Source organism: Saccopteryx bilineata, chromosome 3, assembly GCF_036850765.1.
Source record: "Saccopteryx bilineata isolate mSacBil1 chromosome 3, mSacBil1_pri_phased_curated, whole genome shotgun sequence".
In the NCBI taxonomy this organism is placed as follows: Eukaryota; Metazoa; Chordata; class Mammalia; order Chiroptera; family Emballonuridae; genus Saccopteryx; species Saccopteryx bilineata.
In genome coordinates, this window is record NC_089492.1 from 116,639,918 (window position 1) to 116,666,216 (window position 26,299).

The 26,299-nt window shown below is 43.4% G+C and overlaps 1 protein-coding gene across 8 annotated transcripts in view; it reads right to left on the minus strand.

Annotated features, from left to right (window-relative positions):
• Window positions 1-1,764: 1,764 nt before the first annotated feature.
• The window catches only part of BCL11A (BCL11 transcription factor A), a 103,830-nt gene continuing 79,295 nt past the window's right edge, over window positions 1,765-26,299 (minus strand). For 4 of the 8 annotated variants that reach the window (XM_066267183.1, XM_066267182.1, XM_066267188.1 and 1 more), the window contains 2 exons: window positions 18,075-18,176; window positions 7,643-12,116 (listed from right to left, as the gene is read on the minus strand). In XM_066267183.1, the coding sequence (XP_066123280.1) occupies window positions 10,096-12,116; window positions 18,075-18,176 (2,123 nt within the window). In that variant the 3' untranslated portion in view covers window positions 7,643-10,095. Of the gene's footprint in view, window positions 2,274-7,642; window positions 12,117-18,074; window positions 18,177-26,299 lie in introns of those variants that run through there. The other 4 variants (XM_066267190.1, XM_066267185.1, XM_066267189.1 and 1 more) reach the window with 4 other exon arrangements.

The window sequence follows — 26,299 nt, forward strand, 5'->3', positions numbered from 1 at the left end:
ATTTCTAGAGATATCCATTTATTTACAAACTGACTTAAGAAGAAATAGGAAGTGGAAGTGGAAGCAGCGGAAATGAAAGTGTAGTGAACACCAACTGTAGTTACCAAGCTAAAGTTGTCCAAGAAAACACGTCTGTTGTTTCAGTCAGGTCTCCCTTTTAAAATGGCGTCACTCCCATTATCAGCAAGGAGCTTAGCACATTCAGGGGGGGTGTCGGCACAGAATCCTTCATGGTCTTAGGTTTCAACAACACAGGCAGAGAGCAGGAGGCAGGGAGAGTGTTTCTCCACAAAATAACTTGTCTGGAAGTACCATCTCACCTAGGTGCAAGGAACTCTCAAAAACTCATCAAGGCCACCTAGTCAATCATTGTATATACCTGTCATGGAAAAGTCACTGAGGAAAGATGGCAAAGAGGAACCCTTGATCCAACCACCCCCTGCAGTGCACACATTGTTGGCAGAAGAGACAACTTTGTATGTTCTTACCAATGGACATCCTTGATCTGTGTTTGTGCTCATGAACACTTATAGCTTGTGTGCTAACAACACAGGGAGGGACACGCCCTTTGGTCAGTTACAGAGTTCGTAGGACTAGATACCAGAACATCTGGCTTCTCAGCTCACTGACGTGGCCTTGGGCAATCCCTGAACCTTGGTGGGCCTCACTCTCTTCATCCTGAAGTAGGCGTTGTGAGATCCGTCCCAATGAAGATCAGCGGGAATAATGTCTATGAAAGCACTGCATAAAGTATAAGGCAGCATCCTACTGGACGAAACGATTATTTATGATGAATAAATAAGCAGGAAAGGATCCAGATGCCAATTATTTTGTTACCGTCTCACAAGGCTAGGTAATCTAGGCAGAGGGTGAGTGGGTATGATTTTCATCACTTATGTGCACAGTCAATATGTAAAGCTACAATACACAGGTTTATTACTTATAAACAGTTTAATATGCTATATTGTTTCTAGTTCTCTTCTGGATCTCCAAACAATAGAAAACACCAAATTGAGAAAAGTTCTTTGCAAATTAACTAAGCCAGAAGGAATTTTTATTACCTATCTGTAGATATAACTTGTGTTACTGATTTGTAAGGAATGGGGCATTACTGTGATTATAATAGTGTGTTCTGATCTGAATCTCTTTCCTCCTATAATTTTCCTCCTTATAAAATTTGCTCCAAATTTCTTCATCTAAGTAATAAAGAAGTTTTATGTTTGTTTGTTTGTCTGCATTAAGATATATTTGCCGAAGGGTTGGGAACCTAAAATTAGAATATTTAATAAGCAACTACTGACATTTATCACCTTCCTTGGGATTTACCTCTAATCCAGTGACATTATCTTTCTTGAGCTAAATTAAAAGACAAATTCAAATCCTCCGTGGTAGCCACAAAAAGCATATATTTGAAAAACAGAATTCAGTGTGCCATATTATGCATTATTTAATGATATGCAAATTATAAGTCAGACAGTTAGGAAAACCACACTTCAGCATTAATAAACAGCAATACTACTACTACATTAATTATGATATTGCTATGATTTATTCCCAAGTTTTGCATTTTGATTCTCATGGAAAATTTATGCCATCTGATAAGCAGTCACCTATTTCCTCTCCTATACCTCTCACTCATTCCTCAACCTTGTCCCCCCACCCCATCCAGTAGGTGTCTGAAGAAAACAGGTACAGAAATACAAAGTCGTAAGCAGCTGCATTAGCTCATAGGCATTAATAATTAAAGAACAAGCAAACACCACCTAAAGCTCCAACATTTATTGTGTCAATGTTAAGCACACTTTTTAAAAGACAACATAGAATGTATAGAAACAAGGGGTTGGGGACTCATGCTCATTTCCACAATACAGGTAATTAGGTTGGCTGGTTTCAAAAAGGCCAGGACATCACTCGGGACAGCGATGGTCCGTGGGCCCTCTTCTATGGGACTGATTCACTATTCCAATGTGGGTCTGTTTTTTTGTTTTTACTTTTTATTAAAAAATATAAATAAAATGACACTGCAGGCCCAGGCAGAAAGGACTCTGCAGGACTCTGTCTTCGCACACGGCTTCTTGGAGGCTACTGTCAGAAAACACCACAAACTAGCAGGATGACAGACCACGCAGATGTTGGCTGGGCGGCACGCGTCCACCCCGCCCCTGGGGGCTTCAAATTTTCTCAGAACTTAAGGGCTCTCGAGCTTCCATCCGAAAACTGCCACACATCTTGAGCTCTCTGGGTACTACGCCGAATGGGGGTGTGTGAAGAACCTGGAAAGAGGATGGAGACAGAGGAGGGGGGAAAAAAAAAGTACAGGTGTGACTTGGCCCAGTGATTTTCTGTTCTCTAACTAGCTTTTGACAATTATAACTTCAATCAACCACAGGTTGAGCCACTGGCAGCTTAAATGATTTCAGACTCTATCCCCACCCCCAAATCTCTGACCTCTGAGTGCCTTCCCCATGAGCTCCCTCCCTGCCTCCCGCCCAAGGACCCAGACCCTCTACCCAGTCATGTGATAGACAGTCCTAATAAACTCGGGACACACCTGGAAGGAAACACTTGCCCTTATGACTGAGAAAACTTGAGTAGCAAACAGTCCTTTGGTTGAGGAGAACAGGGGAGGAAGGAGGGAAAGGGGACATTTCCTTAAAATAATAATAAAATTATAAAGAAACAAAAAAATCAAAATTGATGTAAAAGCAGCACAACGAAAACATGAAATGTCATCAAGTTCAACGTCAAAGCAGCCAACGATTTACAAGAGGCGAACAAATCTCTGAAGAGGAAAACCAGAACCCAAAATAGTTGCTCCCAAATTGCACCAAAAACTGCCTGTAGTTTCTTTCAAACATGCAGTTTTCTTTTCTTTCATTCTTTCTTTCTTTCTTTTTTATTTTTTTTTTCCTCTCTTTTGTAAGGGGGGTTGGCAATGGTGAAGGGAAGAAGGGAGTGGCTATTTTCCTCCAGGGCTCCTCCCTTGCTGTGCACATTGACTTGAAGCAGCAGAACTGGGAGTCCGGATGTGCCGAGGAAGAGGGCTACCACTGTGGCATTCCAGGCCTCGTTGCCATGGCGACCTGAAGCAGGGGCCTGGGGCCTCCTCTCCCCTCACTTGACTCCGCAGGAGGCCCAGGGTCTGGAGCTCAGCTGCTCTCAGGAATCCCCCCACGAGCAGAGGAGACCCGGGCTGAGGGGCCTGCTGTGTCCAGGTGGGCTCTGGGAATCCCGTTCCCAGTCCAGCCCTAGGTCATTGTCGGTGAGGCCCCTTTAGCTGATACCTTCATCAAACCCCTTTGTCAGACCTGCTACCAATATTTAAAATCCTAATAAAGGATAGCATGGGCATGTACCACATTCACTGTTATTTAAAAGCACAGCCCCCTGTGGGTTTAGGGGGGTCCTGATTTAGAGGATAGACTTTGGAGAAATCACTTAGATTGCCTTTTCTGGTGTCTCATCAAGACCTGATATATGCTCCCTTTAAGTAGTCTTTGCCACTTTACAGAAAGGAAAAGCAGTATTTGGATCAACCATTGAGTTGTGTTCAGCCAAGTTTAGGTTTTGAGTACAATGACCCAAGTGAACTGTATTGGTCTCCTTTCCCATTTGAAAGGAAGAATTATCGCATCCAATGACCATAGATGACACTGGGAAATAGAGAGAGAGAGAGAAACAGGCCCATCCCCCTAAAGGCTGATTCACTGGCCATGTGTTTTACTAAATGAAACAGCGGGCTAATGGGATAACAGATGACAACAAGCAGAAGTGCACACCCAACAACCCATGCCTACAGTTGGTAGCTATAGCAGCCCTGGAATAAATGTATGCAATCCCAGTTCTGCCTCTGTGTTCTAATGTCCATTTCTTTAAAAAGGGGTTCATTTATTCTTAACTTGGATTGCTGCAGGGCCTTAGGAGACACTTAGGAAAATTTGTTAAGTGGCTCGTGCCTTTTAAAAGTTAAGTCTTTTAAAAAACATTTTTTTCCAAGCAGGTTTAAAGAACACTGCCAATCCCATCCTCATACCGGCAAAATTCCCACAAGTTTTCTTTTTTAAGTGGGAAGTTGTCTGAAAAAAGGATGGGATGGGTACATTCTTGAACACACCAGGCCCAAGGACAATGGGCTAACAGAATCGTCATGAGGAAGACATGATTACAACACAGTCATAAGAAATCATGTCGGGGGGGGGGGGGGGTAGGAGAGGGGGACAAGAGGTTTAAAAAAAGAGAACACTGTATTTCCTCCCTCACTCTGTGTGAGTTTGAAATGGGACAGGATGGGGCCTGAGGCTTCTCAACTCCATTTCAAGAAGGCTTGAAATATCCCAGCTTCGTTTAACAAACTTTTGAGTGTCTGTAAATAAACCACCTCAATTTCCTATTTCTCCAAATGTAATGCTATCTAACTTTCACCACCACTTTCTTTCAAATTCTCACTTCCAGCATTAGGAATACATCCAGCCTGTACATATTGCATATGCAAAAACGGTTATTTAAAATAAACAGCTGTTGCAGAATGTCCTGGGAAAAACTCAACTATTTCACCCTTCCTTGCCATTGCCAGGACAAATGAACCCAGTGTTCACCTCACCTCTTAGTAACCTTGGAAATGTGCTCAACAGTCCTTCTGTAGGTTCTAACCAGAGAAGACAGTAAATAGTCTCAGGATGGAGGAGTCCTTGCCTGGGGACAGTTTCTGGGTTAAAGGTTGTGAGAAAATAGCATTTGCTATATACTTGTTTATTAAGCTGTTCTCAAAATGAAGATAAAAAGGGACATTTTTATACATGGCAGTTCAGGTATGTAGAGAACATCACATCAGCATGTCGGGAATGCCAATTACCTTATTTGAGAATTTTGAAAAATGTTACTGTTCTTAGTAATTCCTTCCTTACTTTAAAAGGATATCACAAAATCCTCCTACTGTTGATAATGTTTTTTTTGTTGTTATTTTGTTTAATTTTTTTTATTTATTTTAGGGTTCTGGATATAAGATTGTCATTGATACATTATATTCTTTCTAGGTTCTCATGTTTCCATTGTTCACTCAGCTTCATAAACAATATTTTATAAGAGGGCTTCAATAAGTCAGGAGACTAAGTACCCTGAAGAACCTGTCTCCCAATAAATTTATTTAACTTTGGGATAGTGTAAATCAAACATAATCTGTGATTTATTACCTGATGTTTGCACCCACCCCTTCCTACTTGCCATTTGATTTAAGAAATTTGAACATACAAGTATACAGTATCCACCATTCATTCTGTCAAGATGAGAAACCTAATTACACTAAAAGCATCATATACTGAGAAATTCATATGAATACTGTATATAAAACATGCACAGCTGCACTCATAGCTCCTAATAAAAGAGTAATAGGGACACACAGTGGTTTTAAAGACATTTAATAGGGTGGAGCAGGAGTTACCACGTCTAAAACCAGGCTGGCACTGGGCAATCTCTCTATCTGTCTTGGCCAGCATGCTGAATTCAGTTGGGAAGTAACCTAATCTAAAACATATAGAGGTCCCTCAGTGTACTGCAATTATCGGGCTCTACAAGTCAGCACTGTCCTGTCCCGTCCCACCCCAGATCTCCCAAACCCCCTCTCACCAGATTCCTCTCTGCCTCCACTCTCTGCTTCCCACCCAAAAGGGCTTAAAAAAAAAAGAAAAAAAAGAAAAGAAAAACCTACTACTTGCTTTTTATTTTGGATAATACTATTCTTGCCTCAGATAAAAGGCTTTACATGAAAGGCCACCTCACAGGCACCAGGCTTTAAGAACTGAGAAAAAAAAAAAAAAAATTACCACAAGAAGACAACAGAACAGCTTTTGTTTTGGTTTTCACAAGAATAAAAACAATGTTGTATCCATTCGTCTACACTGGGAACAGGGAGACAGTATCACAGAGGTATGTGTTGTAATAAAGCAAATAGATGCTGCAACATGCAGTATTTGTAAAACTGACAACACGCATTTCTAAGAAGGGGTTTTGAAAACAGACCTAACTTGCATTTCAAAGATGATGTTTCATTTCATAAATCTGTCGATGGGCCAAAAGATAATTAATTGAAGGGTATTCCCGCCTTCCTTTGATATCAGCCAAGAAGACCCTATAAAAATACCTAAAAGATCTTTCCCATCTAGGGTTCCTAGCATCTCCAAATCACAAGGCAAACCATCCAGACATCTCAGGAAATCAGTGGCTGAGTCCATAGATTTGGCCACATCTGGCTAAACTCCTGTTTATTGCTTTCCTTCTCTTCTCTCTCTCTCTCTCTGTCTCTCTCTCTCTATCTCTCTCTCTCTTACCTGATGCCTTCATTTCTGGAGTTTTAGATTTACGAAGTTTATTTATTTTTGACATGAGGAAAGGCTCTTATGTGGGAAGGAAAAAGCTGACTTTTTTAAAATAAAACCTTGTTTACATTATGTTGTAAGATAGGATGGGCATGGGAGAATAGAAAAGAACTTTTAGACAATAACAGCAAAAAAATCCAAAGGAAATAAAGGCTTAAGATGCTATTACCACTAAGTTTTCATTTATATCTGAATGAATTTCTGCTAAGAGATGGAGGGAAAGTTTTTAACATCAGACTGAAAATACAAAATACCTTCCATTTCTTGAAAATTATTCTAGGGCTATAAAGTCTAAAAACTATTTCCATGTTTTGAGATATGTCTATTTTAATTTAGTCAGTATTTTATGTTCCTTTAGGGTATGATACATGCATCAAAATGCCCACAGAAATTATCTTGAAAAAGACTAACTGGCCTTCTCTTAAAACCTGTTATTTTCTTGAAAGTAATTTTACAGAGTGTGTCAAATGAGGACACAAGAAGCTTACATTGTGTACTTTAATTTTTTTATTTTTTTCAATAAAGGGACAAAATGGGTGTATGAACAGGTTAATGCAGACAACTGCCAAAAAAAACACAGACAGTGGTTTTTCCAATAGAACTTAACAAAGACCAGAAACAAATACAATAAAAAGCCAGGTTGTAATGACCTTTGGTCATCCAAATAAAAAAAAATAAAAACAAAGAAAAATAAAAGATCAAATTAAGTGCCTCTGTTTTGAACAGGGCACATAAGCAATAATAAATAGTGACTCCCATAGTAAAAGATAAAATTTCAAGTTACGACAAACAGCTTTCATTACAGGAATAGAAAAGGCCAATAACAAAATATTCTGCATTGCCATTTACAAAAAAGTATTGACTAAAGCGGGCTTTCTCTTTAATATGCTTTGCATATGAAATTCTTTCCAATCTAAATATAAAGCACCATTTAGTTTTTGGCAATGAAAAAAACTGCAAAACATTGTGATTTTTTTTCCCTTTTTTTCTTTCTTTCTTTTACTGCATATGAAGGTAAGATGCTGGAATGTAAGGGTGATAGAAGGAAAGGGACAAAAAGCACACTACATAACAAACCAACGTTATTAGCTTGCAGTACTGCATACAGTATGGCAGCAGGAAAAAGGAACAAAAAAGGATATGTACAACCCCTATGACAGCCATCCGTGTGACATTCTAGCAGGCTCCCCCAAACTGCCATTATATGGCTTCTCATCTGTACAATGTCACACTTTTTTGTTTCTCTCTCTCTTTTTTTTTCTTTTGAAGCATACAAATAATTTGCACTATATTATCCTGCCAAATTAAAAAAATATACTGTGGCAGCCTGTCTTTTTTTTTCCACTACCAAAAAAGGTACATTGATACCTTTTAAGAGAACAAGCAACAGTTAAAAATACAAGCTTCAATATAAATACTATAGTGCCTAACACTAGATGAACATTTAATTCAAATACCATTCTAGAAATACAGAAAAAAGACCATAAATGTGTTTTAGCATAGGAATCAACATGAGTGTGCATTTTCCTATATTTAAGTACTATATAATCTTAAACCTTTCCCCAATGTATGTTTCTTTTTTTACAACCTGAAGAGCGGTGTATATCCAAGGCATAGAATTTCCACTACCATTTTTAAATGGATAACAAGTCTTGTAACACCACCAAGACAATAGAACCCTAAAATGCAGTTCCCCCCTAAACATAATGAAGTGTTTTTTAAAAAACTTTTTTCTTAACATTTATATTTAAAAAAGTTTTGTACAAAAAAATTCTTGCACTGTAGAAGCAAAAGCAATCATTCGTTTCTATGTTAAGTGTAGTCTGTTTTCCATTCACAGCTCTTGCAATGTTGAGTCCAAGTAAGTAAGCTCATTAGTCAAGTAAATGGCTGGCAAAGTTTTAGGTTTGTTTTTTTTTGTTTTTTTGTAAAAATGCTCATCAATGAGATTGTGTTCAATATTTTTCTTCAGCATTCTTGCAACTTTTCCCTTAAGTATAGACCTGTAAACTGGGAAAATTGTACAGTGCACTTAAATTGTCCTATCTGAGCAGGTTTATTTTATACTCAACCTCTGTATCTCTGATTAGAGAAAAGATACAGATATTACAGGCAGAGTCAAGTGCTATTTGAACACCAACTGGGGCAGATGCTAGCTTAATCAAAAAGAAAAAAATTAAAAAAATTAAAAATAAAAACAATGAATCCTCTTCCATGTTAACACAAATAGCACACAGCGTATGGAAAGGAAATGAAGTACAACTTTTAGGGAGCACAGACATATATACTGCTACTCTTAAAATTCTTTCTCTTCTTTTTTAAGAATGTCACATTTCAACGCAAGTCTTAAGAATTCATAGTTAATCATCATTGTATCAATATTAGCTTATACACCTGGTTCTAGTTTAAAATGGCAAATAGTACCACATTGTGCTAATAAATCACTTAATTTTTTTTCCTGTTACCCTCTGTCGAGCCTTATTGCCAGCCTCTTCTGTTTAACACCGTATATGAGGTCTCAAAGTTTATCATCTGATTGTCCCTTTGACAACCAAGTGGGTCTGGATCTATTTCTTTTGGTGCCAGAAATTTTTTAAAAGACATTATTTAAAACAAGTATCTTCATGAAATAAATTCCTTACTCGTGTATTTAATCGTGTTCCAGGGCTTTTGCACGTTGCACATTCAATGTAATCATCATTAAAAAAAAAAAAAAAAAGAACTTTGGGCAAAACAGCCCATTTCTTTTAAGCTCTCACCAGGAGCAAATAGCTTTTATACTGGTATAATCAGTTTTGCTTACAAGATTAAACTAAAGGGAAAATGATGATTAACTAAGATATAATGGGTCATATTTTTAGGTAGCCATTGTTGTGAGAAATACAATATAGAATTATATGCTAGGTCCTAAGGTTTATTACCTTACCCAATGCTGAATTAAGCTACAAGTTTATAACAAGTAGAAAGAACCATCAATGTGGTTTAAATAGATCCAAGGCACTCATATTTTAAAACCAAATGACAGAATAAACTTCTTTTTTTTTCTGTTAATTTGTCAATTCAAGGCCTTTCTTTTCTCTCCAATTAATACATTTAACCCTTTAGAGACAGACATTTAGCTCATAGAGATTTTCTTTCAGCACTAACTTTTCTGTCTATAGAGGGTTAATCAAAAGACTGTTTTTCCTCCTCACATTATAAAACAAAACTGTACATGATATGTATTACAGAATGTATGCAGCATGGTCTTTTTCTCTCTCTCTCTCTTTTTCTCTCAGAACGGAACTGGAAACAGCAACATTTTTGCTCAACAACGAATCGGGGACAATTTAAAATAGCCATAACATACCATACATGCTGTCTAAGTTTAAAAAAAAAAACATACACAACATGTAAATTATTGCACAAGAGAAAGGCTCAAAGTTTGCGTAAAATGCAACAGTATTGCCCCATACAGATCATGCATTCAAACGGTGAGAACATAAAGGAAAAAAAAAGAAAAAGAAAAAAAGAAAAAAAAAACAGGTGTGCTGGTGACAAGCACTCTCATATTCTTAGCTTCTGTTACTTCTGTTTGTTTGTTTGTTTGTTTTTGTTTGTTTGTTTAAATCACATGGGACTAGAAAAAAATCCTACCAGGATTGGGGCTGGAGGACCATGGGGAAAGGGGATGGTGAAAAAAGGAGGTGTCAGGTGGGAGTGAGGGAGGGGTATTGATATACCTCTATTCAGTTTTTATATCATTATTCAACACTCGATCACTGTGCCATTTTTTCATGTGTTTCTCCAGGGTACTGTACACGCTAAAAGGCATCTTACAAATTTCACATTTGTAAACGTCCTTCCCCACCTGGCCATGCGTTTTCATGTGCCTGGTGAGCTTGCTACTCTGGGCACAGGCATAGTTGCACAGCTCGCATTTATAAGGCCTTTCGCCCGTGTGGCTTCTCCTGTGGACAGTGAGATTGCTACAGTTCTTGAAGACTTTCCCACAGTACTCACAAGTGTCGCTGCGTCTGCCCTCTTTTGAGCTGGGCCTGCCCGGGCCCGGACCACTAATATGGGGCGTGCTCCCTCCACTTCCCGTGCCGCTGCGCCCCGAGATCCCTCCGTCCAGCTCCCCGGGCGGTGTGGAGAAGCGCAAGCTCCCGTTCTCCGAGGAGTGCTCCGACGAGGAGGCGAAAGGCGATTGTCTGGAGTCTCCGAAGCTAAGGAAGGGATCTTTGAGCTGCCTGGAGGCTGCGTAGCCGGCGAGCCACTGTGAGTACACGTTCTCAGTGTTGGGCATTGCGGCTGGGGGCAGGTCGAACTCCTTCTCGAGCTTGATGCGCTTGGAGAAGGGGCTCAGCGAGCTGGGGCTGCCCAGTAGCAGCTTTTTAGACAGGCCCCCAGAGGCCGACTCGCCCGGGGAGCAGCCGCGGCCATTAACAGTGCCATCGTCTATGCGGTCCGACTCGCCAGCCACCGAGTCTTCATCACAAGTGTCCCTGTGGCCCTCAGCCTCGGCCAGGTGGCCGCGCTTATGCTTCTCACCCAGGACCTGGTGGAAGGCCTCGCTGAAGTGCTGCATGGAGCTGAGCACCATGCCCTGCATGACGTCGGGCAGGGCACGGCCCTCATCGCCCACGCCCACCACAGCGCCCCGCGAGCTGTTCTCGTGGTGGCGCGCCGCCTCCAGGCTCAGCCCGAAGCCATAGTCCACCCTCTCGCTCTCTGTCAGCTCCTCCTCCTCCTCTTCCTCCTCTTCTTCTTCTTCTTCGTCGTCCTCCTCTTCCTCCTCGTCCCCGTTCTCTGGGATCAGGTTGGGGTCGTTCTCGCTCTTGAACTTGGCCACCACGGACTTGAGCGCGCTGCTGGCGCTGCCCACCAGGTCGCTGGTGCTGGGTTCCGGGGAGCTGGCGGTGGATAGGCCGTCGTCGGACTTGACCGTCATGGGGGATGACTTGTGCATGTGCGTCTTCATGTGGCGCTTCAGCTTGCTGGCCTGCGTGCACGCGTGGTCACACAGGTTGCACTTGTAGGGCTTCTCGCCCGTGTGGCTGCGCCGGTGCACCACCAGGTTGCTCTGAAATTTGAACGTCTTGCCGCAGAATTCGCATGACTTGGACTTGACCGGGGGCTGGGAGGGAGGAGGGGCGGATTGCAGAGGAGGGAGGGGGGGCGTCGCCAGGAAGGGCGGCTTGCTACCTGGCTGGAATGGTTGCAGTAACCTTTGCATAGGGCTGGGCCGGCCTGGGGACAGCGGTGGGCTAGACGTGTTCCCTGCCAGCTCTCTAAGTCTCCTAGAGAAATCCATGGCGGGAGGCTCCATAGCCATTGGGTTCAACCGCAGCACCCTGTCAAAGGCACTCGGGTGATGGGTGGCCAGGGCCATCTCTTCGGCCCCCAGGCGCTCTATGCGGTGGGGGTCCAAGTGATGTCTCGGTGGTGGACTAAACAGGGGGGGAGTGGGTGGAAAGCGCCCTTCTGCCAGGCCGGAAGCCTCTCTGGATACTGATCCTGGTATTCTTAGCAGGTTAAAGGGGTTATTGTCTGCAATATGGATCCCATGGAGAGGTGGCTGGGAAGGACATTCTGCACCTAGTCCTGAAGGGATACCAACCCGCGGGGTCAGGGGACTTCCGTGTTCGCTTTCTAAGTAGATTCTTAATCCATGAGTGTTCTGTGCGTGTTGCAAGAGAAACCATGCACTGGTGAATGGCTGTTTGCAAGTTGTACATGTATAGCTGCTGGGCTCATCTTTACCTGCAAAATAATACAACACCAACATCAATGTTTAATCATGGAGGAGGGCTTCAGCAATTGCTTATTTATGTTCTACCTGCAGCCTTCCCTGACCCCTAGACCTCAACCCCAAGGCCTGAGCCCCCCCCGACTTATCCCCTGTGCCTTCATGGTACCTGGCATATCCAGTGGTTGTTGCCCAATAAATATTTGTCGAATCAGTTTTCCTGCCATTTAACTCAGTTCTAAGAATTTTAAATCCAGTCTCCAAAGCAGAAAAATCTAGACCACTTCAAGCTTGAGAATGATGATCCTTACAGTCTAGGGAACCACAGCAAAACATCTTCTGAACTTCCCAGTGTTTCACCAGCTGTGGTCTGAGGAAGCCATTTCATCTGTTTTCGTTTGCTCATTTGTTAAGTGAGGGACTCGGGCAAGGTGACCTAAGGGAAACTTTTCAGCTTCCTAAATCCCATTGTCTATTTCCCCCTGGATGGCAGGTGAACTTTCTAAATAGACAATCATTTCATAGAGATATCAAAAAAGAGAAGGTCAACTCATTACAATTCTCTATGGCCCTAGAGATGCTTTTCATTTTAGCCTGAAATACACTAATTGTTGATATTGTGAAAATTGAGAAGGTACTCAAAATATAATTCCATGGAAAACAGACTAACAATATTCTCTCATCCCAGCCTGACCAGGTGGTGGCACAGTGGATAGAGCATAGGACTGGGATGTGGAGGACCCAGATTCGCGACCCTGAGGTCGCCAGCTTGAGTGCGGGCTCATCTGGTTTGAGCAAAGCTCACCAGCTTGGACCTAAGGTCGCTGGCTTGAGCAAGAGGTTACTCGGTCAGCTGTAGTGCCCTGGTCAAGGCACATATGAGAAAGCAATCAATGAACAGCTAAGATGTCACAACGAAAAACTAGTGATTGATGCTTCTCATCTCTCTCTGTTCCTGTCTGTCTGTCCCTATCTATCCCTCTCTCTGACTCTATCTCTATAAAAACAAAACAAAACTCTCATCCCAGCCTGTCTGAGGGTCAGTGAGTCCCAATTCTGGTTCCACAATGCCCAACGAGGACACTCATTTTTATTTCAAGGGATGTTGTGAAAATCTCAAAAGAGAAGTTTAATTTGGATTTAGCCAACAGGTCATGTCAAATCTTTAGGAGCTGTACCCCACACAAATGCAAGCCTAGAATTAGGAGGAGAGGCCGGTGCCAACTTAAGCAGACACAAGCAGCCTAGTTTAAGAACAGTTAAAGCAGCCAGCATGATGACCGGCAGCAGGCTGAGAAATGCTACACTATCCTCCTCCTCATTATTTTGAGAGGCGAACAACGTGAACCAAATTATACAACATCCTGTGCCCTGGGCTAAGCCTCGGCTTCAGTTGAGAAAGAAACAGAAAGATACAGTTCAGCTAGTCAACTCTTTGGCTAGTAGCCAACATGTCTGTAGAGGGGCCCTGCTGAAGTCACGTTATTTCTCTCTCTCACTGAAGAGAACCCAAGAGTGGTAAATGCCACTTTGGCAAGAGGAGCCAGCTTGACTTCACAATCGTTCCTTTTTGGAGATAGCTAAATTAAAAAATAAAAAACAAACAAACAAACAAAAAATCACATATACACCAAGGGCGTAACTAACAGTTTACCAGTCGACTGCAGCATTAAAGAGGGTGCAAATGTTGGTGGCCAAAGGACAGGAAGGGAAAAATAGATAACTTCCCAGGGAGTCCAAAAAAAGACAGTGTATAGAACACAAATGAAAAATAACAAGCTCTAGCCCCTCAGAGGGGCCCGAAAACCTTGACTAGCAACTTTTTAAGAAGAAAAAAAAAAATTTAGCATGAACTAGAGTGGGAATGAGGAATTAATCAATTATGACTCCTCCATTTGGCAAGTCAGAACGGAAAGCCAGCAGGGTCTTCTCCAGAGCCCCAAACATGCATATTCCAGAACAAGCCAGCCTCACTCAAGCACTTGTCTGAATAATGGACTCCCTGCCCTGACCCTGTAATTTACTTTACAATGCATTTATAATCTCACTCAATATATCCCACTCTTGGGTAAATCTCTTTAACAAAATTAGATGATAAGATACCAAAATTGGGTTTTAAACATTTGCCTAATATGGAGGGAGAAAAAAAGGCAGAAAAGATTTTGAAAGAAAATGCTGACATTAGTATCACATTATCTGCTTATTTTTGTTTGCTTCTTCTCTTCAAAGGGAAATAAAAAGCATCATTGAGAGTATTTTCATAAATTTTTTTTTTACTTTGGTCCTAAATAGGCAGTAAAAAAAAAACAATCTAGTTCCAACTACTGTGACCCTTGGTGGCTTTCTCCTTTGCCTCTCTAGGACTCCGGCTTATTGTCATATATTTAGCCTGACAATCTGAAATGGGTGAGTAAAAAAGATTTGTCAGCTGAAGCAAGTCCTTAACACTTTCATCACTCCAAATGCCTTAAAAAATCATATTCTACCTTTTAATATTCTATTGAAACCAGGCACTGGACCCACATGCTATGAATGTGGCCATTGAGAAATGCCAAGATCTATGTAGCACTACATCAAGGGTCTCGTCTGGATCTTTTCAAAAAGGTTTAACTGAGAAAAGCCCATTTTTATTTTGCTGCCCTGAGCTTCCTCAAATTTTGTTTTCAGAGCCAGTGATGTGATCACGCTACAATATGTTAACACTGCGCCGTTACCCGTACATCAGGTCAGAGAAAATGGCATTTTGTCTTCTAATGAGCATACAGCACACAGTGTTCGCTATCACATTTTAGCATTCCCATCAACTAGATATTCTATATCAGGAGGGCAGCTAGTGTAATCATAATGTCAATGAGAAGGGCTGTTCCTATTGAGACTAAAGATTACACGGAAAGAGCTGCTTTGAAACTGGTAATTATTACCAGTCCACTAATAGCAAATGATGCATTACAGTTTCCCCATAGAATCTGTATTTCACTCGGCTCACGCCAGTGTACTATATTATATTACAGTGCTCACAGATTCTAAATTCCTAAACTGCAGTCATCAATAAATGTGTTACTTGCCATAATTTGTGAAATTACTTTGTTCATAACATCTTTGATGGTTTAGAAAGACCAGAATTGATTTCCTGCGTGGCAAAATTAGGGCTACATTGATTTATTGACTTGTAAAATATAATAATATTCTTCATTTACTCTGATGAAAATCAACTTCTCAATTTGAGAGCCTCATTGGGCAATCACCAGGATTGTTTTGATCGAGAGCAATAAACTGAGACCTGGCCCCAAGCAGGAACTCAGGCATCCAAACAGTTAAAATAAGTTTATTAGCTCACCTACTGGCTTTTATTTTATTTCATTTCATTTTACTGTATGGGAAGGAATGACCCCGTTACTAGTTTGTCGGCTGATTTTAAAAGTCACATGATTGAAGCCTCAGGATTTAGAAGAAAAAGGAGATCTGAAGCTGCATCTACTACTTACTAGCTTGTGGCTCTAGGATAGTCACTTAATGTCCCTGAGCCTTAGGTTTCCTGTCTGTAAAATGAGCACTAAAAACAGTACCTTCAAGAATTGTGAGGTTCAAATGACAGACATATGTATAAAAAAGCCCTCTGTAAACTTTTAAGTCCAACGTGAATGTGAGTTTTCATCACGACCAGGACGAACCACATTACACACCCAGAAGGGCATCCAGGGCAAGAAAGAACCTAGAATTCAGGACCCAGATCTTATGCTAGGTCGCGGGAAAGCCCAGAGGTGCTATTTAAAGGACCAGGACTGTGCCCAGCAGCAGGGAGGCCACAAGGTAAGTGCTCTGAAAGCCTGGTTAAGGCAGCTGAGTGGGGTAGGGGTCAGCTTGACTCTAGAGCTTTCTGGAACCCCACAACCCATTTCCACATACCTTGCTTTGGTCACTCCTAAACTGGTCCTGCCGGCATGGACGCCAGCACTCTCCCTTGGCAGCAAGCAAGGAAGACAGGAGTTCCATGTCAGGCTCCTTGATTCCCACCCCTCAAATCAAACTCCCTGCCCTCAGGGGTCAAGTGGAAGAGAAAGAACTAAACTGATTCCCAGGCCAGCAGCCCTTAGCCACCCGGCTCCTCCTTCCTTTCTACTGCCCCACTTTCTTCCTTCCCCTTCCCTCCAAGGGTGGCTCTTTTCCCACAGCCGAGTGTGGGGCCCCAGGGGCCCCTCGCCAAACAAGGAGAGCTCTCCCCACCCAGCGCCCAGTGAGCATGTAGGGACTGGAAACCGTGAGTCCAACCCCTACCCTCTGCAATCTGTGACCTAACCAGGTGAAGGCCCAGTGTGGTGTGGGGAGTGGGATTGGGGGAGGGGCAGAGGAGGTGCTTTTAACCCCTGCACCACCCAGCCCTCAGGACCCAAGGGCTTGCGTAATTCACACAATAACTCTTTGTTACCTAGGATTACCTAGGAGTTAACAAAAATAAACGACTGGCTTTAACTCTGGTCTCAGGTGCTGGCCCTCCCTGCAGACACCATTCACAGGTCCTATATTCTTCCCATCTAGAAACCAGCCCCCTCTGCAGCCTCAGCTACACCATTCACAGGTCCTGTATTCCTCCCAGCGAGAAACCAGCCCCTCTACAGCCTCAGCTACACCACTCACAGGTCCTGTATTCCTCCCAGCTAGAACCAGCCCCTCTGCAGCCTCAGCTACACCACTCACAGGTCCTGTATTCCTCCCAGCGAGAAACCAGCCCCTCTGCAGCCTCAGCTACACCATTCACAGGTCCTGTATTCCTCCCAGCTAGAACCAGCCCCTCTGCAGCCTCAGCTACACCATTCACAGGTCCTGTATTCCTCCCAGCGAGAAACCAGCCCCTCTGCAGCCTCAGCTACACCACTCACAGGTCCTGTGTTCCTCCCAGCGAGAAACCAGCCCCTCTGCAGCCTCAGCTACACCACTCACAGGTCCTGTACTCCTCCCAGCGAGAAACCAGCCCCCTCTGCAGCCTCAGCACCTTGCTCTTCCTATTCTCTTCTATGACACTTTCCCTTTCTTTTTTTCTTCCCACAGCAGGCTCTTTTTCCTTTACTTTCAAAATAAGTTTTTTTTTCCTTAGGTAAAAATTAGATGGCACGCTTCTTTTTTTCTTGAGCCTGCTTTTCTGTGTGTTTGGGGTAGAATCAGCCCCCCCCCCAATCCCACCCTCCATCCAACTTTTTAGCCATGCGTAACTCATACCATGTATTCCTACATAAAGCAGCAAACTGCATTACCTTCCAAAACAGTGTCTTTCAAAAAACATTTTTATAAACATACAAATCTAACTTTCATAAAAAGATCTCCACTATCAAATTTGGCTTGAAACAAGTCGTGGTTGGTGGCTGTGGTGGTGCTGGTGCTGGTGGTGATGGTATCTTAGAATTTTAACAACAATACTGTGCATTTTTCCCTAAAACTAGGAGAAAAACAAGTAGAAATTACATATGTATGCACATATATAATGCACCACACACATATATAAAAATACACCATGTTTAAATACACATGTAAATGCATATATAACATGCATGAGAATAACTTTGGAGTAAGTCTGAACTGACTCTCTTTGGTTCTAGCCTCTGCTAAAAATGTATGCCATGGAATTATTCAAAGTCTTCAATGAGGTCATAGGAGGGACTGACCAGCAATAAAATGGGCTCTGACCACACAGGCATATGCAATCACCAGCCATGGAGCCAGACAAGACCCTGGGGAGGAGAGCCCACAGGGACGAGCTGCTGTCAGCTCTGTGCCCTCAGAATGGAAAGAAAGAAAACGGGAGGGAAAGGCTGAGTGGCGTGGGGGCCAGGTGCCAAGTGAGTAATGGAATAATGCATATGCAGATGCCAATCTATTTTGGAAGTAACTCCTTCGGTACTTAAAATGTAAAGATAATTTCCAGCAACTCCCATCTCTATACACATGGACATTTATAGAAGAAATAATGCTCAACTTACAAATACCCTGCGGGACATATTCTGCACTCATCCCGGGCGTGGGGATTAGGGCTCCATGTGCAGAACGGGGAGAGGAAAGGCCCCTCCAGTGCAGAAGTTTATCTGTGAAAAAAACGAAAACAAAATCAAGCACTAAAGCTTTAAACAATGTGCATCATAAACCACAGGATATCACATTTCAATTGCAATAAAATAAACATCATTACAACAGCCTTGCAGATAGTTAACAGGCCCAATGCCTATATCAAAAGACCAGTGATGAGTTATTTCCTACAGTTTTATTTTTATTTTGGTCTTTTTGACAAAAGGAAAGAGGTGTTTTTGTTTGTGTGTTTTGAGGTATTGGAGGTGGTTCTTTCATTCATTTGCTTGTTGGTTACTGCTTGACTATAGTTTTGTAGTAAGATGTGTAAACAGCAAGGGGAAACTGGTAATATTATAGGTAGGCTGGTAAAATGGGGGATTTATCTGCAAGGCTGAGTTACATGCATACATTTACTTTACTTTATAGACAAGCCCAAGCAAAATACAGTATGCTCATAGAAAATGAGTGGGTTTGTGAATCATTCTTTTTCGAACAGAGTCCCACTCTGCCTTCCTCTTCCCTGTCCCACTGCCCCCTCTCCCCACACTGTGTTTATGAAAGCACCTTCAATGACAGGGACACCTGAGGCACTTTAGGACCTAGTTGAGCCACACTGCAGAATCCTACCAGTGGAGCCCCCCATATAGACACAAAACAGTACAGAATAACAGTTAGACTTCTGGGATGAGTAACCCTCCCATTAAATGACGGGGAGACAACCAACATTCCAGTATAGCGGCCCATGTCCTCCATTCTACTGCACTTTGTTGCACTCCGGTGAGGAAGAAATGACTTCTCACACTAATAAACATAAATCGAGCAGTAAATCAAGCATTTCTAGTCCCGAAACTTTTGTGAGAAAGAAAATATTTGGTCTATGCGACATGGGGAATATATGGTTTATGTGGTAAATTCCTAGCTTTTCTAAGTCCACCTTGAGCTAACCAAGCACGGAGAGGTCAACGTTGAGACAGGGTGGAGGACAGGTGGAGCAGGAGAGCTCGGTGTGTTCTAGAGGTTTGGAGTCTGTGATGATTGGGGGAGGCAGGAGAGAAGAAAAACAGACTTTGATGGTGAGTACACTGAGAATGTTTTCCATTAGCTTAATATGAAGAGCACTTAAAAGTGTTGTTGTTATACTCTAGGACAGCAGGTCTCGAGTGTAAAATACATCCTGTTCTCCTTCCATAGATCACATCACCAAGAACAGCCAGGGCATTCGGCACAAGGGTTCCTTTCACGAGAACCTGGTGGGTAACAACGGCATGTGGCTCATGGTAACTCTTAGAGGGCACAAATCTGTTAGCTGGACAGCTAAGGAGGCTGCTGAGGAGGCTTCACCCAGCCCAAGACCGTGTCCTCCTCTCTGACCCCAAACGAAATAAATACCCCAAAACGAACCAAGGAAGGCAGGAAGACTGGGCTCAGAAAATGAGTATGAAAATAAGTATGTCTCCACGGTTTGTTTTAAACGAATCGAGAGTATGTATAGCGTAGAATTAACTACAGATTGAGTCTAGTGTTTTCCAGCAAGAAATCTGAGAATTCATTTTTGTACTTATACTTGTCTCAGCTATGTAATAAGTGCTTGTTGCCAAGACTAAAATTCTTTTCTTAAGTGACCCACACAACTGATGTACCTCTGTGACCTTAGTAAAAAAGCAACAAGGTACTTGGACCTTGTAAAGTAATTAGACAGGGAGAGTCTAACTTCAAATTAGCTGCCACTCGTCCTGGGAAGAGACCCTGAGGTGCCTCCCAAGGCCTCCAGCAACCATTACCTTAACCTAATCCAGGCCCTGACCACTTGTATGCATCTCAGGTCACCAAACCTGTCCACATACCTGCTGGCCCCGAGCAAGGAAGCCTGCAGCCTGCCCAGCTCCCCAGAGCGCAGGCCACAGGGCATAGTGAGGGCTCACCCAGGAGAGTGCTGAACACCTGGCATGGTGGTTTGGTTTGACTTTTGTTTTCTTGAGTTGTAAGAAACCTAAGAGATCACCAAATCTATGCCGTCACTTTACAACTGGGGAAACTAAGGCTTTGAGAAATTAAGTGACTGGCCCACAGCTATATACTGATGGGTAGCCACAAAGTGTGGATCTGAATTAGCCTCCTGACTACCCCGTCCAGGGCACTTTCCTAGGCTACCCATCTGTTTCCTCCCCTCCGCCGTCCCTGTCCTGGTCTCCACAGACCAAGAAGTGCCAGCGAGGAGGGCTCTCTTTCACCTGACCCATTAAGAGAAACAACTGTCTTAACCTGCTGGGGGAAGAGTCCAGCCCAGAGGGGTTGAGTGGACCTTTCCAAAGGTCCAAGTGAACTGACTTGGTTTCAAACTTGAAAATAACACCTAATCTGCTTCCTGCGACTCCTAGCTCGCCCCTCTGTCTCCACCCTGCAGAGTTAAGACAGCTGAAGAGAAACCACCCCGGATGCACCTAGTGAGCCCCTGACACTGTTTCTGTGAGGCAGACTCACACTTGAGTTGCTCCTCCCCCCGGAGGTGTCAAAACAAAGGCAGGGGGAGCCCCAGCCCACCCCGCTGCCTCTCCCACAGAACCAGTCCACAGCACTCTCCTTGGTGAGGAGGATCAACATTCCCACAGGGACTGGAAATGCTAAACTGTTAATAGCCTCCCTAGGGTTTAACTTCTTACTATGATGCTTTCAATTATTTCATCACAGTTTAGGCAGAGTGAAGTCTCACAATGCTTCTAAGCAACACACTCAAGGTGCAGCTCTGCCTTCCCAGGTCACCCCTGGTTGAAGGCTTCTTCTTCCACCTGCATTTTCACCACCACCACCACCCCCCAGGGCGAGATGGGCTTGGTGGCTAGATGGGAAGTGGGTAGCCCAGCTGTGGTCTCTCTATTTCCATGGTGGTACCCTTAGGGCAGGGGTTCTCAAAGCACAGCCCCAGCCCCAGCATGGATATCGCTTGGGACTTGTTGGAAATGCACCCTCTCAGGTCTCACCTCAGACCTGTTGAATCAGAAACAAGGTGCAGGGTAAGGAGGCAGCAACTAGTGTTTAACAAGCCCACCAGGTGGGTGATTCAGATGCACAATCCAGTTTAACAAGCGCCTTCTTTGGGAAGGGGAAACATAGAAGCTGGAAGCTCTGATGTTCCCCTGGCAGAGTTCCAGGGGCTGGGAGGTTGCTGTCCCTTCTGTCTGGGAACCACCTCCTTTAGGACCAGGGCAGTCAGAAGTAGAGCCAGACTGGGAATGCCTAGGGATCGCTCCATGTGGAATCTGAGGTCCCCTCTCCCTCACGGACCAGGACAGAAAACAGGCCTTGGCTCTCCATCCAGTAGGAAACGCTCTTTGCATAATAAGACAACATCCACACCAGCCTAGTTGAGGCAGGTGGCGGCCTCACTGCCCCCAGAAAAGCTGGAATGTCCGGGGATGCAGCCAGGGCACCCTGCGTGGAGGAGCAAGCACTGGACTTGTGTCCCTTCCTGGACTCTCACAGGTGATGTGTGGCCCTCTTCTGAATCAACCTTTTAAATGCCTTGGTTCCTCTGGTGAAAGGTGTTCTAACCTGTTCCGTTTCATCAAGGCCTCTCCAGGCCTGGCATCTCTGCTTGGGGCTTCAGAAATGCTTTATGCATTGTTAGGTTGCATAAGGTGCTTCCTTCGGCTGAATAAAAAAGAACAAATTTATTTTATGGGTCTTATTAAAAATACGCAAAATAATTGGGAAGGGTTGTGACTTAATGTTACGCCTTGGTTTCTCTACATTTCTATATACATTGAGAACCAACTTTTGATGCAGAGCTCCTTGAGCCCTGCTGGATGTCCCTGAAATTTAAGGTATAAATCAAGTTTTAGGTTTACTACTGACATACTATTTGTTTCTGAAACTAATCACTAGGTATGTAATACATCCACATTACTGTCTACTAACACAGCTGACCTACAAATGTGCCCAAACAGTTAAGGATGGAGCATCATTTCCAACACACTTAATGACTGCCCAGGGTGCCCAACTTTTATCAGGTATTTAAACCCCAGGCCTCACTAGCAATACATAGATGTACAGATGTTTGCTGTTCACTAAAATGTATTTTTAAGATAATTTTGCTGTTTTTCCAATGAGAAAAGGCACAAAAGAAGTCAAGTTGTCCTGAAGAGGAATGGCTACCTTCTGAAACTGTGATCTCCTTTCCACTCTGGGACTTCGAGAAGAGGATGGATGACAACCCACTAGGATAAGAAGGATCTCTGTATTGGTGACAGACCAAAATAAAGGACCCTTACCACCTCTTCCCACTCCACATTCTCACGTCTTCTCCCCGCCCAGCTAGTAGCCAACTTCTAGACTACACTTAAAGTGCATCCTGAAAGTTTGTCAAGTTCCCTGAAAGACCCAATTCCAGTTCTATCAAATATTACCGGGTCCAAGTCACAAAAATTACGACTGTACAGCTAGTCTGGGCGAGGGCTTCTTTAATCAAAATCAAATCCACTGAATGTCCTTCTAGTTCATGACCCTCAGTTTACAATAGAAATAAGCTCTCCTCTCTCAGATTCTGTGCCTTATCAGAGTCTTCTACAGCAAACACGAGCTACATCTATGTCTTGAGCCATGTCAATCTAAACTGAAAATATGCCAGCTTCACCATTGCTAACAGACTTCTTAACCTTCCAGTATTGTCAAAATCACATTCCCTTTTGTTCTGGAAATGAACACTTCCATGAGCATTCTCTCATCACTGCTTTTTCACTCACTCAGGTTTTACGGAATCGTGATGCTCTTTAGAGAGTGTATCCTGGACAAACGAAAGCAAGGGAGAATTCTAGAGACATCACACTGCAGAATCCCTTGGCTGCAACTTGGTGGTGCTTCTTACATTCCTAGACACTTCACCAGTGACTTCAGTTTCATCGATCACTCATTTAAAAACTCATTTTCTTTTTTGACCAATTCTGTTCTCTCAAAGCCTTGATTATCTAAACAACACAGTACTAACTTCACCTTTTAAGAGTTCTTACCCTATACATTCACTCTATGGGGTGGGGGGAGTGGTGGAGAGATGACATCTTTCATGCCCCTTTATCTATAAAAATGTGAAAAATGCACGCCACCAATCTGTCAGGCCTAAACAAAATTTTCTGCAATCTGTGTCTTTAACATAAGCAAAGCATATAATTCAAGAAAAAAAAAAAAAGCTTGCTTTTCTGAAGAATAACTTAGCTGGAGACATTGTGTTCCATCTTTGTGTTGAAATGCAGATTTCCCACTAAAAGGCAAATCCTTCGTTTCAAAAGGTTGAATAGGATGGTACTTTAAAAAAAAAAGAATTCCAGCTGGTTAAATTTAGGGTGTTGAAAAAAGTTCACTCCAATAATATTCTTTGGCTCTGGGCCCAAAGTAGTTTCACTTGATCGTGAATTAGATAAATTTTTATTACACATTATGCTTCGCCTTAGAATGGCAGAACTTGCTGAAGAGACTGGAAGGGCGGCTGCATAAAAAGACAAATTGTCTTAGGACAGTTTTCCCCCTTTGTTTAACTGTGTACTTCACTCTGCAAAACGTGTGTGCCCAGGGTAAATTCCTTCCTTCATTCTTTCGTGCATACATTCAACAATTATTTACCCAATGCCTATAAAGCCGAAGCAGCGGCCTAGCCTCTGTGGTTGGCACAGAGGAAACCCCGACGCAGGCTACAGGAACCTTCATCTATCAATAGTAGAGAAGACAAGGTCAGGACAGAACTCGCTCTACTCCAGTAGAACAGAACTCGCTCTACTCCAGTAGAAAGTGTGTCACCAGGCAGGTACAGGGAAACTGCTTGGGAAATTTCAAAGGAAGAAAAATTACTTCCACTTGGAAGAGAGGAGAGTAGTGTTAGGGAACAGGTAACTTAGGAACCAGACCTGGAGAGCCCATAGGAAGGACTTTCTAGACAAAAGAAACACAGGTATGGATGCCCAGAGCAAAGCAGAGCCCAAAACAAGTGCCAACAGGTGGTGACACTTAAAACATTGTACGTTGATTCATTCTGATAACAGAGGACAAGGTCGTCTAAATGGCCCCCTGGGGGGCTTCTGTGAAGTCTTCAGCTTTCACAAGTTCCTATTTTCAAATACCACATTTTCTTAAAAGGGATACAGTCATATGGACTCTTGTGAAATTCTAGGTAAGTTCATCTGTCCATCCTGCTTTGTCTTCCCCCCACTTCGATTTTCCTTCCCCTGATGAATGATGGGTAGTCTTTAAGAGGGAAGTCACTGTGTTTTATCCCTCTGAGTCAGACAAACAAGTGTTGATAGCCATGTTCTTGGCAATCCTGCCTCTCCCGCTTAAATAATCTATTTCAGATGTATTGTTGCCAGTTTAAGATGGGCTTGCACTTGCTGACACATTTTCAACAAATGACTCTGCAAAAAATGTGGAGATTTTCCTAGGCTACTTTGTCTTTTCAATCATCAACTTCACCTTCCCTCCAAAATCTTCCTCTTCCTTCTTTCTTCTCTTCTCCTTCACAGGGAGGACATGGGTCACCTTCTTCCTGCCGAGTCCTATTTGAGGATTTTGTTTGTGTGTGGTGAGGTGAGAAAATGCATGCATGTGTGTATAGGCTTGCCTCTACCAGGTATTTTCAGGTTATTTGGGGGAATTTGGAGACCGCCTTTAAAGATACCCTTGCCCAGTGCATTCATTCGGCCATGAGTCCCGCTGAACCTCGCTCTCTGACTCTCTTCTCTTCTTCCTTTAGGACATCAGGGCCTTACCCCTCTGGAGAGACTGCCAAACAAAGCCAGGAATCTAGGTTCGTCCATGCCAACTCTGCCACTCACCAGCTGTTTGTGATCTTGAGTAAATCTCTTCCCCTTTCTGGCCCTAAGTCTTCTCATCTTTAAAAAAAGAAGACTGGCTTAAGTGGATGACTTCTCTTTCCAGTTCCCCTCACCAGCTGCAGTCTCCTTGAGACAACATTTTGGGCAAGAGATTTGGATGATGCAGTTAACAGACCTACTATTAGAAAAAACTGTCCCAGAAGTTGGCCTGGATGGGTCTGTGCCCCTTGTGAACTAGCAGAGATCAGGAGTGACCCACAGACCTGTGTAGGCTGGGTTCTGCCCCCAACCTTATTCTTAGATGCACGGTGTAAATCCCGGAGGTGGAGCTCAACCTCCTGGGCTTCAGTCTTGCAAAGCTCACCTGTCTGAGCCTCAGGAAGGAAACCTACCTGCTTCCGGAGCCAAAGAGGCTGAAGGTCAGAGAGAACCAGGAAGAAACCTCCACGAACCCAGGCTAAATGTCAAGGGAGAAGGTCTCTGCTGTCCGTGCCAGAAGGCCAGTGGCAGAGCTCGGCCTCATGCCACATCCTGGCACCCACTGCTCATGAGGGCACACTCAGGACTCTAAGAAAAGCCAGAGTTCTCACCCAGCCACCTCAAACCAGGGAGGCAAAGCCCCGGTGTCCTGTGGTCCCTGCCCACGACCAGCTTTCCTGGAAAGCCCTGTGTAAAACGGGTTTCTGTAAAGTGAATCACATTTGCTAACCGACCGAATTTCAGGGCTGTCTCATCACCCTTCCAGGCTCATCGAAAACTGGCAGGGCTTCCAACATTTTACCTTTTAAGAGCTTCTTCCTCCACCCCCCTCCCCAACCTCTCAGTCAAGTAGTTAATGATCTGTAAACAAACACTTTACATTCAGTGGGGGAGCTCACTATTTAAAGAAACCCTGTGGCGAAACCTTTTGAAAAGTTAACAATCTTTCTGTAATGTGAAAAAATCACCCTCTAATTTATCAGTTTCCATTGGTGAGATTTTTTTGGTATATCAGGTTTCCTTCAGGCGGGCTCCAGTGTAACACCTTTGTGGTTAGAAGGAGGTGAGGGATGAAGGAAGTTGCCTCTGGTTGGTTTTTTTCACCCAAAATGTCCAGCCTCACCAACATCACACCTCTCTTCCCTTCCTGAAAAATGGAGAGAAGGGTGGGGAATCCTTGTCCTAGCCCCCTGGAAAGCTGTGAAACTACACAAGCTTCTTCTGATGTTAAGTATTATGAGAGACCTGTGGAATGAGCATTTTCATCCGAGGGGACGGAAAGGCATTGGGGCTGTCAAGGTGGATCCCATGAGACTGCTTAGCAAACGTTTAAGTCTGGTAACACC